Consider the following 16,447-nt stretch of genomic DNA (forward strand, 5'->3'; position numbering starts at 1 on the left):
ATACTCACTTCAAATACATTTGGGAAACTATCGTGTTCTTTGAAACAACTAAATAAAATTGAAGCCAAAGTAGTGATACTTTAGTTTTCCCCTTTTCTAGAAAAATGAGGCAAACATTATCAGGAGCTGGTATCATGGAAAAAAAAATTTAAAGCAAAGTATCTTCTTAAGAAGATAATTATTTAAGTGTCATTCACTATAAAAAGACAATAAATCACTGTTAAGGTTTTCGTTTTAATGGGTACTGTCCTCTCACAACGTAGGCAGCCAGCTACTTGATCATATGCATAGTTATTCCTTATGAAACAACAAAGAATTAAGGCAAAATGTTAAAATTTTCTTTCACTTAAACTACATTTAGGAAAGCAAGAGATAAAGTGTTTCAAAAGGGACAAGACTAGCTGTTTTATTATTTGGTCCTGGGCAGGGGGACTACAAAATGTTCAGCAGTACATAGGGAATGCAAATATAGTCTGAATGTCCTCAGTTTCTAACAGATGATGGTTGGAAAACGCCTCTGCTTTTAGCACTGCATCCCCATGTGGTGGGTCCTAAACCTTCAATACCTAAGAGTATACATATGCCTCTTTAGTTAGGAATGTTGCTAGGGTGGCGCCAACCAAAATCCTTCCATGGTTCCACCTCTTTTGGAAAATCAAGGCTTTAAAGGAAGAATTAAGTTTTTCACCACAAAGGACTGTAGACCCCAATTCGGCCCAATTCCCTTTACTGTAAATGCAGAATATGGCAGAGTAACTCAGCATATACACTATCATTCCTAGTTTACTGCTAATTTGCAAATCTATACTAATACTTCTTAGTAGGACCCCCACTCTGCCTTTTTGCCTTATCAAATTGCTATGGAAAATCTTATATCTGAAATAGGACTTTCAAGTCCTGTTATACATTCTATTAAAAAAATATCTAAGCCAGGGATCAGCAAACTTTTTCTTAAAAGGTCAGAGAGTACATCTTTTTAGGCTGTGGGGCCAACAAGGTCTGTGCACCAACTATTCCGCTCTGCTCTATCAACTTGCTGCTGTATCGCACAAGCAGCTATGGGTGAGACAGAAACAGACGAGTGAGGCTGTGTTCCCATAAAACTTTATTTATAAAACTGGCAGCCAGCTGTGGTTTGCTGATCCCTGGAAACAATCTGAATTCTTTTTGAAATAAAAATTATTTTGGCTAAAGATTTTTTAGCTGAAATGTTGAAACTCAGTGTTACTAAGAGTAATCTAATATTATCAGATGGGGGAAAAAACACACCTGGTTTGTGTGGAAATGTCACTTGGCTTATCAGTGCAACGGTACGACTATAAACTTCCCTCTACATTTTTATTAAAATAATAAAAAAATAAATAAAATCTTACTTGGACTTTTTTCTCCCTTTTGCTCTTGCTTCTTCATTTTTAAAAGCACAGTTTCACTAACCAATGTACAGTCCATGTCCATTGTCTCACCTCCTGCTAATCTTGACTGACTGCCATCCTGCATATTTAAAAATTCAAAATTTTAAAAATATCCCTTTAAGGCCTTATATTTACTTTTTAAACAAATTTTAGTAAAATATACACAACAAAATTTTACCATTTTCACCATTTTTTTAGTTATACACTTCAGTAGCATTAAGTTGTATTTACTTTCACTAGGAATATAGACAGATTCAGGTTTTACTGCCTGTAAAACATTTTAGCTTCACTACGTAAGCATCTTCTCTCAAGCCTAGGAAAAGGAGGAATGCTGCTAGGGAAGGGAGAATTACATACCATTGAATTCCCTTGAGTTTCTCTTTCTTTTTCAATCTACCTCACAGTAATGAACATCAATGTACATAAAGAACAACTATTTCACATATCAAATCTGGTGTCTTGTTTTTTTTTTTTTTAAGATTTTTATTTTTTATTTTTATTGGGGAACAGTATGTACTTCCAGGACTGTTTTTCCAACTCAAGTTGTTGTCCTTTCAATCTTAGTTGTAGAGGGTGCTGTTCAGCTTCAAGTTGTTGTCCTTTCAGTCTTAGTTGTGGAGGGCGCAGCTCAACTCCAGGTCCAGCTGCCGTTGCTAGCTGCAGGGGGCGCAGCCCACCATCTCTTTCGGGAGTCGAACTGGCAACCCTGTGGTTGAGAGGACCTGCTCCAACCAACTGAGCCATCTGGGAGCCCACCATCCCTTGCGGGACTGGAAAAATTGAACTGGCAACCTTGTGGTTGAGAGCCCACTGAGCCATGTGGGAATCCAACCGGCAGCCTTCGGAGTTAGGAGCCTGGAGTTCTAACTGCCTGAGCCACCGGGGGGCGGGGGGGGCCCATCAAATCTGGTGTCTTGATAGATATATTATTACTTTAAAAACTCTTAAATACTATATGAATATACTAACAAGTGAAAGAGAACTCAAAATATATAGAACCTAAATACAAGCCAAAAAAGTTATTTTCACTACGAATTTTAAGTCTTTAAAAAATACAGTATTTTAAAATCTAGCCAACTGGGAAAATGTAAAAAATTTTCTTTTTCCTCCCCGCCCACTCCAGTTCAAGCCATTGTTTCTCAGTCTAGTTGTGTAGGACACAGCTCCCTGGCCTATGCTGGCACCATGAGCCTTGTGCTTACTGCGCCCCCCTGGGCTGAGGCAGTTGGTCGTCGGTAGGCCGCTCACAGCAGCTCACGGGCAGCTCTCCCCGGCTGCCGGCCACTCATGCTGGCCACTGGCTGCTCCTGGCAGCACACGGAAGCCTGCGGGAGCTTACACCAACCTCCGGCTGCTCACAGCAATCCAGCTCCAGGGAGAGCTGTTGCTCACAACCTTAGCTGTAGAGGGCGCAGCTCACTGGCCCATGTGGGAATCGAACTGGTGACCTCAGCACTAAGAGCACAGGGCTCCAACCACCTGAGCCATTGGGTGAGCTACAAAATTCTTTTTCTTGATAAATTATTTTAAAAGTTAATCAGCATATAATGAATTATTTTGATAAACAATTCTTTAAAATATATAACTAGCATTTGCATTACTTTAAAACTATAGTATTTTTCAGAAAAGGCCTTTAAAGTCAGAAAGTATTATTACTCTTTCAAAGATACCATAAAGTTGTAAGAATACGTATTTTTATTTTTTACTTTTCTGAATAAATAATTGCATGTTCTAAGATGTATGTGATTATCTCAAGGTCACAACGTAAGTCAGGGGAAGAGAGTGATTAAGAACTCACTAGAACAATCTCATGGGATTTGGTTTTACTTTCTAACTTACCTTTGTATCTATTACAGTAATGTCCATTTTATACTGAGAAAGGTGTGCTCCTGGATCTATACTCCACTGGATGTTTTCAAAGCATACATCTTAGATAAGGAGGAAAAAAATACACAATTAAAAATAGATTTAAAAAATTCTCATCACTTTAAAACATATGGGACCCACAGAATGGGAGAAATGTTTTGCCAATCATACCTGGTAAAGAACTTGTACCTAGGATATCTAAAGAACTTTCATAAGTGAATAATAGGACAAATAACCCAATTAAAAATGAGCAAGAGATGTTAATAGAAAATCCTTCAAAGAAGATATACAAATGGCCAATAAACACATGAAAAGATGTTCAACATCATTAGCCATCAGGGAAAGACAAATCAAAACCACAATGAGATAACACTTCACACCCAATAGGACAGTTCTAATCAAAAAGACAAATACTAATAACAAGTGTTGGTGAGGATGTGGAGAAATCGAAATCCTTACATTCTATTCGTGGGAATGTGAAATGATGTAGTTGCTTTAGGGAACAGTTATATAATTACTCAAAAAGTTAAACACAGAGTTAGCACATGGCCCAGCAATTCAACTACTATGTATAACTAAAAAACAAAACAAAAAAGAAAAAAGAAACACCCCCCCACAAAATTGTAAATCACTATTCATAGTAGCATTATTCATAATAGTATAAAAAGTGATATAGTGAGTCACAAAAGATCATATATTATATGATTTCATTTACATAAAAATTCCAGAACAGGAAAATATATAGAGACAGAAAGTAGGTTATGGTTGCCTAGGACTGGAGAAGAGTGGTGGGGGAATGAAGAATGATCGCTAACGGGTACTGTTCTTTTGGGGATGATGAAAATGTTCTAAACTTAGAACTGTAATGTTGTTTGCACAATTCTGTGAGTATAGCAAAACCACTGAATTGCACACTTTAATACGTAATTTTTATGACAAAATTTTTTTTTAAGTTAAAATTGTAACATTGTTTGGAGGGGCTTTCAATGTCTGTAGATATACTTGACAACTATATAAAGTACAAGGTGTGATCACAAAATATGGTTAATGCTTAAATAAAAAAAATTTATTAAAATGTGTAAAAGACACATTGCCATTAATCCCCCTCAAAAATACTCCTCGCTTTGAACACATTTATCCATCGCTCTTGCCACTTTCTGAAGCAGTTCTGGAAGTCCTCTTTTGTGAGTGTCCTTAGTTGAGCTGTCATGGCTGATTTGATGTCCTGAATCAATTCAAAATGTTTACTTTTCATGGTCATTCTGACTTTGGGGAAGAGCCAAAAGTCGCAAGGTGTCAGGTCCGGTGAATAAGGTGGATGAGGACATACATAATGTTTTTATTTGACAGAAACTGCTGTACCAGAAACAATGTGTGACATTGAGCACTGTCATGACAGAGGAAGAAGTGAAAGACACTCATGAAAGAGGGCTTTCAGAACTGCTTCAGAAAGTGGCAAGAATGATGGAATAGGGGTGTTTGAAGCGAGAGAGAGTATATTGAGGGGGATTAATGGCAACGTGTCTTTTACTGTAATTTTTTTTTAACTTAAACATTCACCATATTTTTTTAATCACACTTCATATAGTCACAGAACATAAAGTGGTACAATATTAACTCTAAGTAGATAATGAAAGATTAAGTAGGTATACACAGCAAACCTCAGAACCATAAAAAAAAAAAGATTTGAAAAAAAAAAGGAATAAGGGTGAAAAGAATGTTTTTTATACAGAGACTGAAAATCTTTTTGGAAGAACAACTAAAGACTGTTCTTCAGAAAAAAAAGGAAAATAAACCCAGAATGAAGGAATAACTTTCCAATGAAGAATAAAAGAAAAACTACATATGAAGTACAGAAATATTTGGTGGCTAAAAAAACCCCAAAAGACTCCTTTTAAACACAGCAAAATTATGAAGAGATTAATAAACATATGAGAGCAAACAATGTTTTCAAACAAGAAGTTTAAAAACCCATACAAATATATACAGTGGTACCTCGGTTTTTGAACATAATCCATTCCGGAAGACCGTCCGAGTTTTGAAATGTTCGAAAACCAAGGCACAGTTTCCCCATAGACTAATGCAAAATGGATTAATCCATTCCAGACCTTTAAAATCAACCCCTAAAACTGCAAATTTAGCATGGATGTTACTATCTAATGATACTATAGATCCATAAAATTCACAGCGTTCGTAAACCGAAATGTTCGTCAATGGAAACTTTCGAAAACCGAGGTACCACTGTATATGAATATGTTTGTACACATAAATGCAAAGAAAAACGACAGGCTATCTATGGTATGAAGAACAAGATCTGGATGATGAGAATTCTACTTTATATATTTTAAAATTCTGTACACACTTTTTAAAGCTTTTGTAAAGGAAGTAAGTACATAAAATAGGTAAATCCACAAAATCATCAATAAAAGTAGGTATTAAAGATCTCAATTCATTTTTTTCAAAAGCACGAGAAGGAAAACCACCTGTAAAATGAACTCAATGAGAATTATTCTGTAAACATAGAAACATGCAGAAAGAAAGAAAATATTCCTGAAACAATAAACTGCACAGAAGAAAACATAGGTACTAAATTTATGGATCTTGAGTTCAAAGAGCATTTTATGAATTTGACTCCAAAGGCAAGGGTAGTAAAAGCTAAAATAAATGAACGGGACTATATCAAACTTAAAAGCTTCTGCACAGAAAAAGAAACCATCGACAAAATAAAGAGACAACTAACTGAATGGGAGAAGATTTTTGCAAACAGTGCCTCTGATAAGGGGCTAATATCCAAAATATATAAGGAACTCATGTAACTCAACAACAAAAAAAAAACAAATAACCCAATTGAAAAATGGGCAGAGGACCTGAAGAGACATTTCTCCAAAGAGGACATACAAATGGCAAATAGACATATGAAAAAATGCTCAACATCACTAATCATCAGAGAAATGCAAATAAAAACCACAATGAGATATCACCTCACCCCAGTCAGAATGGCTATCATCAACAAGACAAACAGTAACAAGTGTTGGAGAGGCTGTGGAAAAAAAGGAACCCTCATACATTATTGGTGGGAATGCAGACTGGTGCAGCCACTATGGAAGGCAGTGTAGAGGTTCCTCAAAAAAATTACGAATAGAATTACCATATGACCCAGCAATCCTTCTCCTGGGTAACTACCCAAAAACTCTGAAAACATTTATCCATAAAGACACGTGTGCTCCAATGTTCATTGCAGCTTTGTTTACGGTGGCCAAGACATGGAAACGACCAAAATGCCCTTCAATAGATGAATGGATAAGGAAGTTGTGGTATGTATACACAATGGAATACTATTCGGCAGTAAGAAAAGATGATATAGGAACATTTGTGACAAGATGGATGGATCCTGAGATTATAATGCTAAGCGAAATAAGTCAGACAGAAAAAGCAGAGAACCCTATGAGTTCACTGATATGTGGTATATGAACCAAAAACAACCAAAAGAACAAGACCAACAAATGAGAAACAAAAACTCATAGACACAGACAATAGTTTAGTGGTTACCAGAGGGTAAGGGGGTGAGGGGTGGGAGATGAGGGTAAGGGGGATCAAATACACGGTGATGGAAGGAGAACTGACTCTGGGTGGTGAACACACAATGGGATTTATAGATGATGTAATACAGAATTGTACACCTGAAATCTATGTAACTTTACTAACAATTGTCACCCAGACAAACTTTAATTAAAAAAAAAAAGAAAATATTTTTTCTCCCAAACAATTCAATCCATCCGAAGGATGTAAATAATATATTTAAGATATTAATATATTACATGTATTAAGGTGATATGTCAAGATAATATATGTAAAGAGTGGAAGTACTATTTATAGTGTACATACCTTGGTTGTTTTGAAGAGACTTTGTTTTAGCGATTCTGCATGGATTTAACTGAAGAACTGATGCAAGTTCACATGCTCCATGGACTGACCTGGTTTTTATTGTTACTGGCTCATGAGAACCAGCACCCTAAAACAGAAAGAATTATTAGCATCTAGATGAAATTACAAACAACCATTTAAACCAAAATCCTTGAACATTTAACACAAACCTTCACATCATCAAAGAGGTTCTCTGTCTCCAAACTTTCACGTGGACGTAGAGGGATTTTAAAGATAGGATTTTCTTCTTTTATCTGTAATGGTGCTTTATTATCTGGAGAGGATTTACTCAAGGGCTGGAGGACACACTCCTGCAAACAGAGCTCCTCTGGGGAATCTTTGGTTGGCACACAGCTCCCACTCAAGACCTTTCGGCTTGAGGAAGAGCCCTTTGAAATGGGCTTCAAGGCCTCATGGAGAGTCACTTGCCTCAATCTGATTTTAGAGGTCTCACTCCCTTGGCTTTTCTCTTGACGCTGAATAGCTGAAAATCGATCAGACAGATCCAGGGGTTTATCCATTACATAGTCTCCATTCATAGAAGAATGACTATCCAGTGGAAAAGGAAAAGCATTTTCTTTATCAAAAGAGGCTTGGGGGCAGCTTACTTCATCTTCACTTTCTTCCTCAATTTTCTTCCTTTTGGATGTTCTGCATCCCAGTGATTTCAAGGACACCACATGTTTATCTCTATCAGTAATCGCATCTTTAATGTGATCAATACTACCCTGTTCGCTTACAGATTCACTTATATTTTTATTTATAAGCATCTGCTTATTAGAAGATGACTGGCTAATGATCTTGTTCACTTCAGACCCAAGATTATGATGTGTGAAAAGGGCACTATCTTCAGATTTTGATCTAGTTTTCTCTGATCTAGAATTAGAAGTGCTGCTGAAAGGTACTGTTTTCAGATGAGTTTTTTTCCCAGTCTCTAAAAGAGAAGGCGACAAAGTTGTACTCAAACCAAAACTATTTTTCACATTAGAGGTAGCTCCAAATACAGGAGATGATACCCGAGGAGTCAATTCTTCTTGAGGAGGAGTCTTTGAATTAGGATCTGAAAATCTAAAAAAATAAAGAGTGGTAAAACTTTTTTTCCAACTAAAGAAACATAGTAAAAATTAAAAGACAAGCATAATGAGCAATTGTTTGCTAATACACAATTATTATAGTAAGGTCTTATCCATGTATTAGAGACTGATAATTAACCAGCAATTAAAACAGGATATAGTTGCTGGCTTCTCTTCACTTGGCTGACAAAAAGCAGAAGAAAATGATACAGCAAATCTATCTCAATACCATGATATTCCTACCTATAAATACCTTTCCTAAATAATTTAAATAACTTCACTATATAAGAAAATCATATCTTAATAAATTTCACTAGGGAGGTTGTTATGAAATTTTGTCATGAGTAACTCCAAGAAACATAATTCTTATGCTACATAACTGAACGTAAATTAAGACTCAGGCTGCCTCTAGCAGAGGAGACATCTGTGGTAGTAAAAAGCGCATTAAGTTTAAGTTTGAAGACATGGGATGGGTAAGAGCTCTGCCTCTAGTGTTTAATAGCGATGTGGTCTTAAACATTTAACCTCTCTGGAGCTGCATTTTTGTCGACTATAAAATATGGGGGTAATAAAACCTATTTTAATGAGTTACTATGATGATAAATTAAATATGATATATGTATCTAAAATTAAAAGCTCTTTTAAAAGAAAAATGCCACATAAATATAGGTATTACTAGTTAATGAACGTTCTGAAATGAGTAAAAATAAGATGCAACACAATCTGGGAAGCTTATCCAAGCTTACAGATGCATTTTATAAAACATCCAGTTTTTGGAAACACAAACCAAGAAGGGATGACTTGTTCTTTAAAGGGGCAGAAGGGCATCTCTTAGGTACTGCGTGATGGAAGTACAGAAAGAATCTGAAAATAGAGAGCAGGTACTGTTCTCTACAGTAATGCAAAAAGCCCTCAGTCATAAAATGGAGAAGATATTTTTTTAAATAAAAATTAATACAAACTATATACGGATGGAGAGAAAAAGTTTAATTATATGGAACTCACTGTAATGGGATTTCACCAATAGCTTATAAATTTTTACCTAAGTGCCGCAAAATACCTTAAACTATCTTCATTATTTCTTGCAGATTCCTCAAAAGGTTGTTTCTTGTGATCTCCTTCCAGACACCGGTAGAGCTCATCACCAAGAGGGCTCATGGGACCTTGAGATTCCTTCAATAGTAAAATATAAAGTATATAAATACAATGGAAGATTTTTCTTCCTTAAAAAGAAATGAAATACTGATAAATGTTACGATATGAATAAACCTAAAAAATAGGATAAAGGAAAGAAGCCAGACTCAAATGCCACATAATATATGATTCAATTTATATGAATTATCCAGAATAGGTAAACCCATAAAGACAGAAAGCAGATTGGTGGTTGCCAGGGCTGCAGGTACTGGGGAATAAGAACTGAATGTTTAACAGGTATGGGGCTTTCTTTCCATTTTCAACAGGTATGATGAAAATGCTTTGGAACTAGATAAATGTGGTAGTTGCATATATTGTGAATATACTAAATGCCATCGAATTGTACACTTTAAAATGGTTAATTTTATGTTATGTGCATTTCACAATAAAAAATATGAAACATATTTTAAGTTTAAAGAGAGAAAAGCATTAATATTTTACTACTTTAGGTAAGTACATTCTATTATTGGCACATAAAACTCCAATTCCAAAAAAAACCCCATTAAGATGAGGTGAAGGGAACAGAGACGATTCTTTATACTGACAGGAGATGAACTGAAAAGGATCCTTTAAAGAGCAGTGGTCCTCAAAATTTAACACACATTCAGTCAACTGGGGATCTTGTTAACGTGCAAGTTCTCTTTCAGTAGGTCTGGGGTGGTATCTGAGATTCTGTATCTCTAAGAAAACCTCAAGATGATGCAAATGCTGTTGGCCTGCGGATCACATTCGAGCAGCAAGTTTTTAGAGATCAGCAATCTTAACATATTTGGTGTCTAAACTACTGACCTGCCAGGCTTAATGGATAAGAGGGAATTAGAAACCATTCAAACACATTTAAAGTTCAAAGGCTAAAACCTATCCACTATCACTTGAATACGGATTTAAAACTTGAAAAAACAAAAAAATCCAAATATAATGAAAAGTACAATTCAATTTTTACAAATTCAACAGCAAGACAATTTAAGAGCACATATACATTTATTAACTAAACCAAAGGAATACTATTTTAAGTTGTATCAAAGTGAAACTTCCTTAAGATTGAAGAATTCAAGTTTTCGTTTTCTAGGGGTTAATTAAGAAAAAAAGTAAATGTGACTGATGCAAGGAAGTACTAAAATAATGAAAAAAAATCAAGGGGTCATTTACTGACCCAAACCCTCGGCCTATTTGGATAGGCACTTCTTAGGACAAAGAAGAACTAAGTGTACATAGTAATCTCAAGAATGCAGCCTGGTTTTCAAATCCAACCACAGGATAAAGGATGTTGAAAAGATCCAATAAATTCTGAAATCAACCTAAAGGTTTAAGTCTTCTCTTAGATGAAACAGGGTAAGAATAGAGAGACGAGAGGGGGCGAGGAAGAGAGTTGGCTAAATCCTCTAGGCCATTATCACTTCTCCAAATTTTGACTCAACCAACAACTTACATCCCAAGAATTCTAAAGACTAGATTTCTGGGACTGTCTGAGGTGGAAAATATAAATGGGCCTTTCTAGCCACGTCAATTTTGTCCTAGACCTTTAGCTAATGATCTTCGGGAAAAAATAGTTTTTCTCTTGCTCAATTCTCTAAAAATTGACCTAAAAGGATACCAATAAATTCATATTATCACCAAACTAAACAACTACTTACCGATTCTTCTGGCACACTAAGTCCAAGCGTTTCGGCAACAATTGTAGCTAAATTAAAAGATGACTTATCAGTGGGATAACTTCTTGTTCCACGTGTTTCTAAGTAAGAAAAATAAAAACCAGTTATATAATTGTTGAAACTTGATGTACAAAAATACAAAAAAAGGAATAAAAGGCTCAAGGAAAGACTGAACAAGACGGCACTGGACAATTTTTAAAATTCTGTGCAAAAAAGCCCAAAATATCAACTATACAAGGCAGTAAGTTACAGATATCTATTGTCTACACTTGTCAAACCTTTTCAGCTAAGTTTTCTATTTATCCTAAATGAGATGAATGCAATAGCTAGATTATTCTTACTACTGCCACTGAAAAAACCATATATATCTATAATGGATTTACTGTGACCTAAGATATAGTACGGCTATCAAACCACATTTACAGTACCTTTCATGAAAACATATTTGGTGGGAGAGATTTACAGCACTGCATAATTTTGAAGTTTTAAGCTATCACATATTTATACAGAAATCACCTACGTTCAAATATTGTATCAAGTTTTATGCATATAGAGCTCCAATAACTCAGCAAGTATTTATGGAGCACAAAGGCATTATGCCTTATTGGTTCCACCTCCTACATATCTGTCATACACATTCTTCTGCACCTCCAGGCATAGTTCACATAATGAAAAGATTCCTGTCCTCAAGGAGCTTATAGCTCTAGTTAAAATAGAAAGGTAAAAAGAGAAATGCAATAAAATGTGATAAACATTAGAATAAAGGTACATAAAAAGGGGGGACTTAAACATAAATTTGCCTTGGAAAATGAAGGAAAGCTACACCAAGTGATGCCTAAGCTGACCCTTGAGAGAAGAGGAATTTGACAGGTTAACTGGGAGCAAAAAGAAGGGTTCTAGGTATGTGTAATGGTCCACATGTGCAACAAAATTATATGTGACTCAACTGCTGGAAATAAAAGTGCAAAAGATGCACTAGTAATAGTAGTAGGACATGAGCCCAGACAGGTCGGTGAGGAATCAGATTATGCTAAAGAGTTTAAAATTTATCCTGTAGGCAATGAAGAGCTATCCAAGGATTTTTAATGTAGGATAGGTGAAATATTTGGGTTTAAAGAGTAATTCTAGCCATGACAGGCTAACAGAGCAAGAAGCAGTCACCAGTAGGTGGGAGGATTAATTAGATTACTACAATAGTCTGCTGAGAGATGCTGATGGCCTAAACTAGTACAGTGGGGGTGCAGAAGAATTTGTAGGACAGATATGTAGGAGGAGGGATCAATAAGACTTGAAGACTGTTTACATAGATGAGATGAAGAAAACAGGACGCTAGGATAACTCAAAGTTTTTTGATTTAGGTAACTCAGAGAGGTACTGTGTTTCCCCGAAAATAAGACCTAGCTGGACAATCAGCTCTAATGAGTCTTTTGGAGCAAAAATTAATATAAGACCCAGTATTATAATATTATATTATATTATATTATACCTGGTCTTATATAAGACCCGCTCTTACATTATATTATACTATGTAAGACCTGGTCTTACATTATAGTAAAATAAGACCAGGTCTTATATTAATTTTTGCTCCAAAAGACACATTAGAGCTGATTGTCTGGCTAGGTCGTCTTATTTTAGGGGAAACATGGTATGTAGATTGTCATTCACCGAGATTGTAAATAAAAGGATGAGGGAAGTAGTTCTGACAGGAAAATTTCAATTTTGGACATACTGTAGTTGAAGGATATCCAGGTAGAAATGCTTAACAGTATGCACATACACTGGTTTGGAATCCAGGAGAAAAATCTTGGACAGAGATATAGATTTGGGATTTATTCTCATATACTAACTCTAAGTGATATTCCTCCAAAAAGAGGTAAGAAGTGAGACAAGAATAGGCCAAGAACCATACATATTCAGGACAATAGCATTTAAAAGACAGAGAAAGAATAGCCAATAAAGGAAAAGTGAAAAAAGAACAGTAAGAAGAGAAGCAGGAAAGTGGCACCACTTCAAGAAAACAGAACTTGCTAAATAATGCCAAATGTCACAGAAAGGTCAAGTAAGATAAGGACTGGGAAGTAGTTATTACATTTAACAATCAGGAGATCACTAATAACTTTTGCCAAAGCAGTTCCAATGTAATGAGTTAGAGAAGAGAGTGTGAGAATATTCAACCCCCCACCCCACGCCCATCTCTCTTCCCCTGTACCTCTCCCCCATCCTCTTTGGGGATAGGAGGGGGTAGTGGAATCCATACTATAATGAATTCAACTGGCGTGAATGTGAGTTGAGGAGAAGAGATATTGAACATAGATCACTTTCTCAGTTCTGAAGAGAAGCTGTAGGTAAGGGTGGAGACAATTAAGAAGTGTTATTTTTAAAAAATGAAAGATAACATATATTCATGTTGAAAAGAAAAAACCTACAGAGAAGCTGGAGATATAGGAAAAGAGGACAACTGATGGAGTAAAGTCCTAGCAGCAGCAGAGAAGGGGCTGCAGGGTGCTGAGAAGCATTCCATTTTTCTCCCTTTACTTGGTAATTCTAATGACATAAAAATATGCTGAATGTGCTATATAATATCCCATGTATTGAGGGACATGTTTAGAAGTACTCTCTCCACTTTCTCTGATCCTAGTTTCTCTTGAACATGAAACAGTCGTCTGGTTGATCACTCGTACACGCTCAACAGGTCACGTGATGAGTTTAACGCTCTGTGATCTCCCTGCAGTGGAACCTGATGGTCAGTCCTCAGTCTCATCTTCCTTGACCTATGAGTCTGTTTGCCAGGGCTAAGCACTCTCTCCTCTCCACTTGGTTTAAAGGATACCATGTTATCTTAGCTTTCCTATCTTACTGGCAGCTCCTTCACTGGCTACTTGGTTGATTCCTCCTTATTTAAAAAATCTCTAAACCACCACTTCTACAGTTGTGATACTACATCCAAAAATGGTTCTTGGGAGACAAACAAAAAAATCTCTTTTTATGTGTAAGGCACAGACATATATACATTCATACAGTACAGCTGCAGTATTAAAATTCCAAGGTAGAAGTGACTAGAGAAAAAAAATATCTACAAAGGCTGGGGTGGTGAATAATGGAAAAAAGTTGAGAATTACTATTTTACACAAAGGAGTGCCTCAGGTCTAAGTACGTGGACTTCTCCATCTACAGTCACTTGCTTGGTAATCTCATCCAGTCTAATGGCTTAGATACCACCTACGTGCTGACAACTTCCATTCCTCGATCCTAGATTTCTCTAAAAGCACATCCACCTACTCATCCAAATCTTTACTGAATGTCTATGAAGCATCTCAAACAGAACACTCTTAAAAAGCTAGCTCCTGATTTATGGCCACCCCCAGCCTACAAACCTGCTGCTCACAGTCTCTTCCTTCTTGGTAAACAGCAACTCTGCTAAACTAACCCCCTTTGCTCACTCTGCCCAGCCACACAGGCATCCTCAAGGTCAAACAGCCAGACAGCAACCCCTCATGGCCTTTGTGCTGGCTGACAGCTGTGACCGGAGGCCCTGCCCCCAGCGGCCCTGCCCCCAGCAGGCTACAAGTCCCTCAGTCTCTGCTCAGATGTCATTTTTAAAATGAGGGTTTCTAATATCTCTTCTTGCCCTGCTTTATTTTTCTTCAGAGTACTTGCTTCCTCCACCTAACATTTATTTCCTTTCTCTCCCAATGAGACTGTAAGCTCTATGAGGTTCAGGGCTTATTTGTTCAGTGGTTGGTATACAGTAAACACTACAATATTTGTTGAATCAGTGAGTAAACCAGAGTAAAGCCCTGTTTACTTATAGTTATTAGCAATTTGTATTAATACGGATAGGTATATTAATATGAATTAATAGAATAACATTATTTTTCAATGTGAAAAAGATTGCTAAGCAACTAGTAATACAAACAAAATTAACAAAAAATACTTTAAAATATCATGTAATTCAGACCACTGGCCACTCTTGCCCACCAATACCCATAAGCTGTAAACTTATAAAGTAATCTCAGTATGTTGCTTACTAGCCATTGGAGATTGACTTTGATCACAAGTGTCAGCCACTAGAATTTCATTTTCATTAGGCTTATGTTGTGGATGAGTTGAAGATTTTGGAACTCTTTTCAATTCTAAGGGGAAAAAAAGGAGAGATTACCTATAAACAATCATGATAAAAATATTATCATAATATTATTTTGACAAGCCAATACAAACCTGTCTTTAAATGCATTAGAAGTGCTATTTTACTAACATAATTTTTATATTCTAATAAAAAGTTCATTCCTACATTTTCACTAAGAAACAAAGCTGGAAGAAGTTAGGACAGTACAAGAGAGACCAAGAACAGAAGTATCTTCTAACCTAAGTTTCTGAGAGTTGTAATATATATTTTTTTTAATTAATTTTATTGGGGTGACAATTGTTAGTAAATTTACATAGATTTCAGCCAAAAAGAACAAGACAAACAAATGAGAAACAAAAACTCATAGACACAGACAATAATTTAGTGGTTACCAGAGGGTAAGGGGGTGGGGGGTGGGTGATGAGGGTAAAGGGGATCAAATATATGGTGATGGAAGGAGAACTGACTCTGGGTGGTGAACACACAATGGGATTTATAGACGATGTAATACAGAGAGTTGTAATATTTTAATGTATCTTTCCCCTGTGTATTTGTTGCAAATCAGTAGGTTAATTTAAAATGAATGCTGCATCATATATCTCCACAATCTTTGTTTTAGTTTTTATTGTTTTGGAAGGAAATCATGAAACATGCATTATCAGAATTAATTCAAAGTAAACAAAAAGGACTAAGGGAAACAGACTTTTACTAATAATAAACTGAAAACAATATTTAAAAAGCACTATGAACTTTAAAATAAATGAGCAAGGGTAGTTAGAAAGAAAAGAATTAAACAGTCATTAAGTCAGTTTTAAAATTGTATGGCTCAAAAGTTGTCTTGCATTTTAAACCAAAATTTCAGAATCCAAGTAAAAATTATCAGAACAAGATTAAAACAGACAAATTAAGTTTTTAAATAGTTATATGTTATTTTCATACAATGAAGAAATAAACCAGAAGCATTTATAATAGATACAAAAGAAGACTTTTCTACCAGTATTAACGAAAATTGCTGTAATTTGTTTTTCTGAATATTCTTATACATGGATTTAAATATGATCTAAATTATGCAGATGCTTATCTATGGTGATTCATGTCCTATCTGATGGCAGATGAAAAGGCCAATTAACATTCACTCTCGAGCTACGATCTTACATTTAACTTTAGCTCCTAAGTATGTGTAAGATTTTAACAGTTCTT

The 16,447-nt window shown here is 35.8% G+C and overlaps 1 protein-coding gene across 7 annotated transcripts in view; it reads right to left on the reverse strand.

Annotated features, from left to right (window-relative positions):
* The window catches only part of RBBP8 (RB binding protein 8, endonuclease), a 99,429-nt gene that overhangs the window by 18,427 nt on the left and 64,555 nt on the right, over nucleotides 1-16,447 (reverse strand). For all 7 annotated transcript variants that reach the window (XM_081078771.1, XM_081078774.1, XM_081078770.1 and 4 more), the window contains 7 exons: nucleotides 15,150-15,254; nucleotides 11,104-11,201; nucleotides 9,336-9,448; nucleotides 7,373-8,270; nucleotides 7,164-7,290; nucleotides 3,252-3,340; nucleotides 1,374-1,491 (listed from right to left, as the gene is read on the reverse strand). In XM_081078771.1, coding sequence (XP_080934897.1) covers nucleotides 1,374-1,491; nucleotides 3,252-3,340; nucleotides 7,164-7,290; nucleotides 7,373-8,270; nucleotides 9,336-9,448; nucleotides 11,104-11,201; nucleotides 15,150-15,254 — 1,548 coding nt within the window. The remainder of the gene's footprint in view (nucleotides 1-1,373; nucleotides 1,492-3,251; nucleotides 3,341-7,163; nucleotides 7,291-7,372; nucleotides 8,271-9,335; nucleotides 9,449-11,103; nucleotides 11,202-15,149; nucleotides 15,255-16,447) is intronic.

This window comes from Rhinolophus hipposideros, assembly GCF_964194185.1.
Source record: "Rhinolophus hipposideros genome assembly, chromosome: 17".
Taxonomy (NCBI): Eukaryota; Metazoa; Chordata; class Mammalia; order Chiroptera; family Rhinolophidae; genus Rhinolophus; species Rhinolophus hipposideros.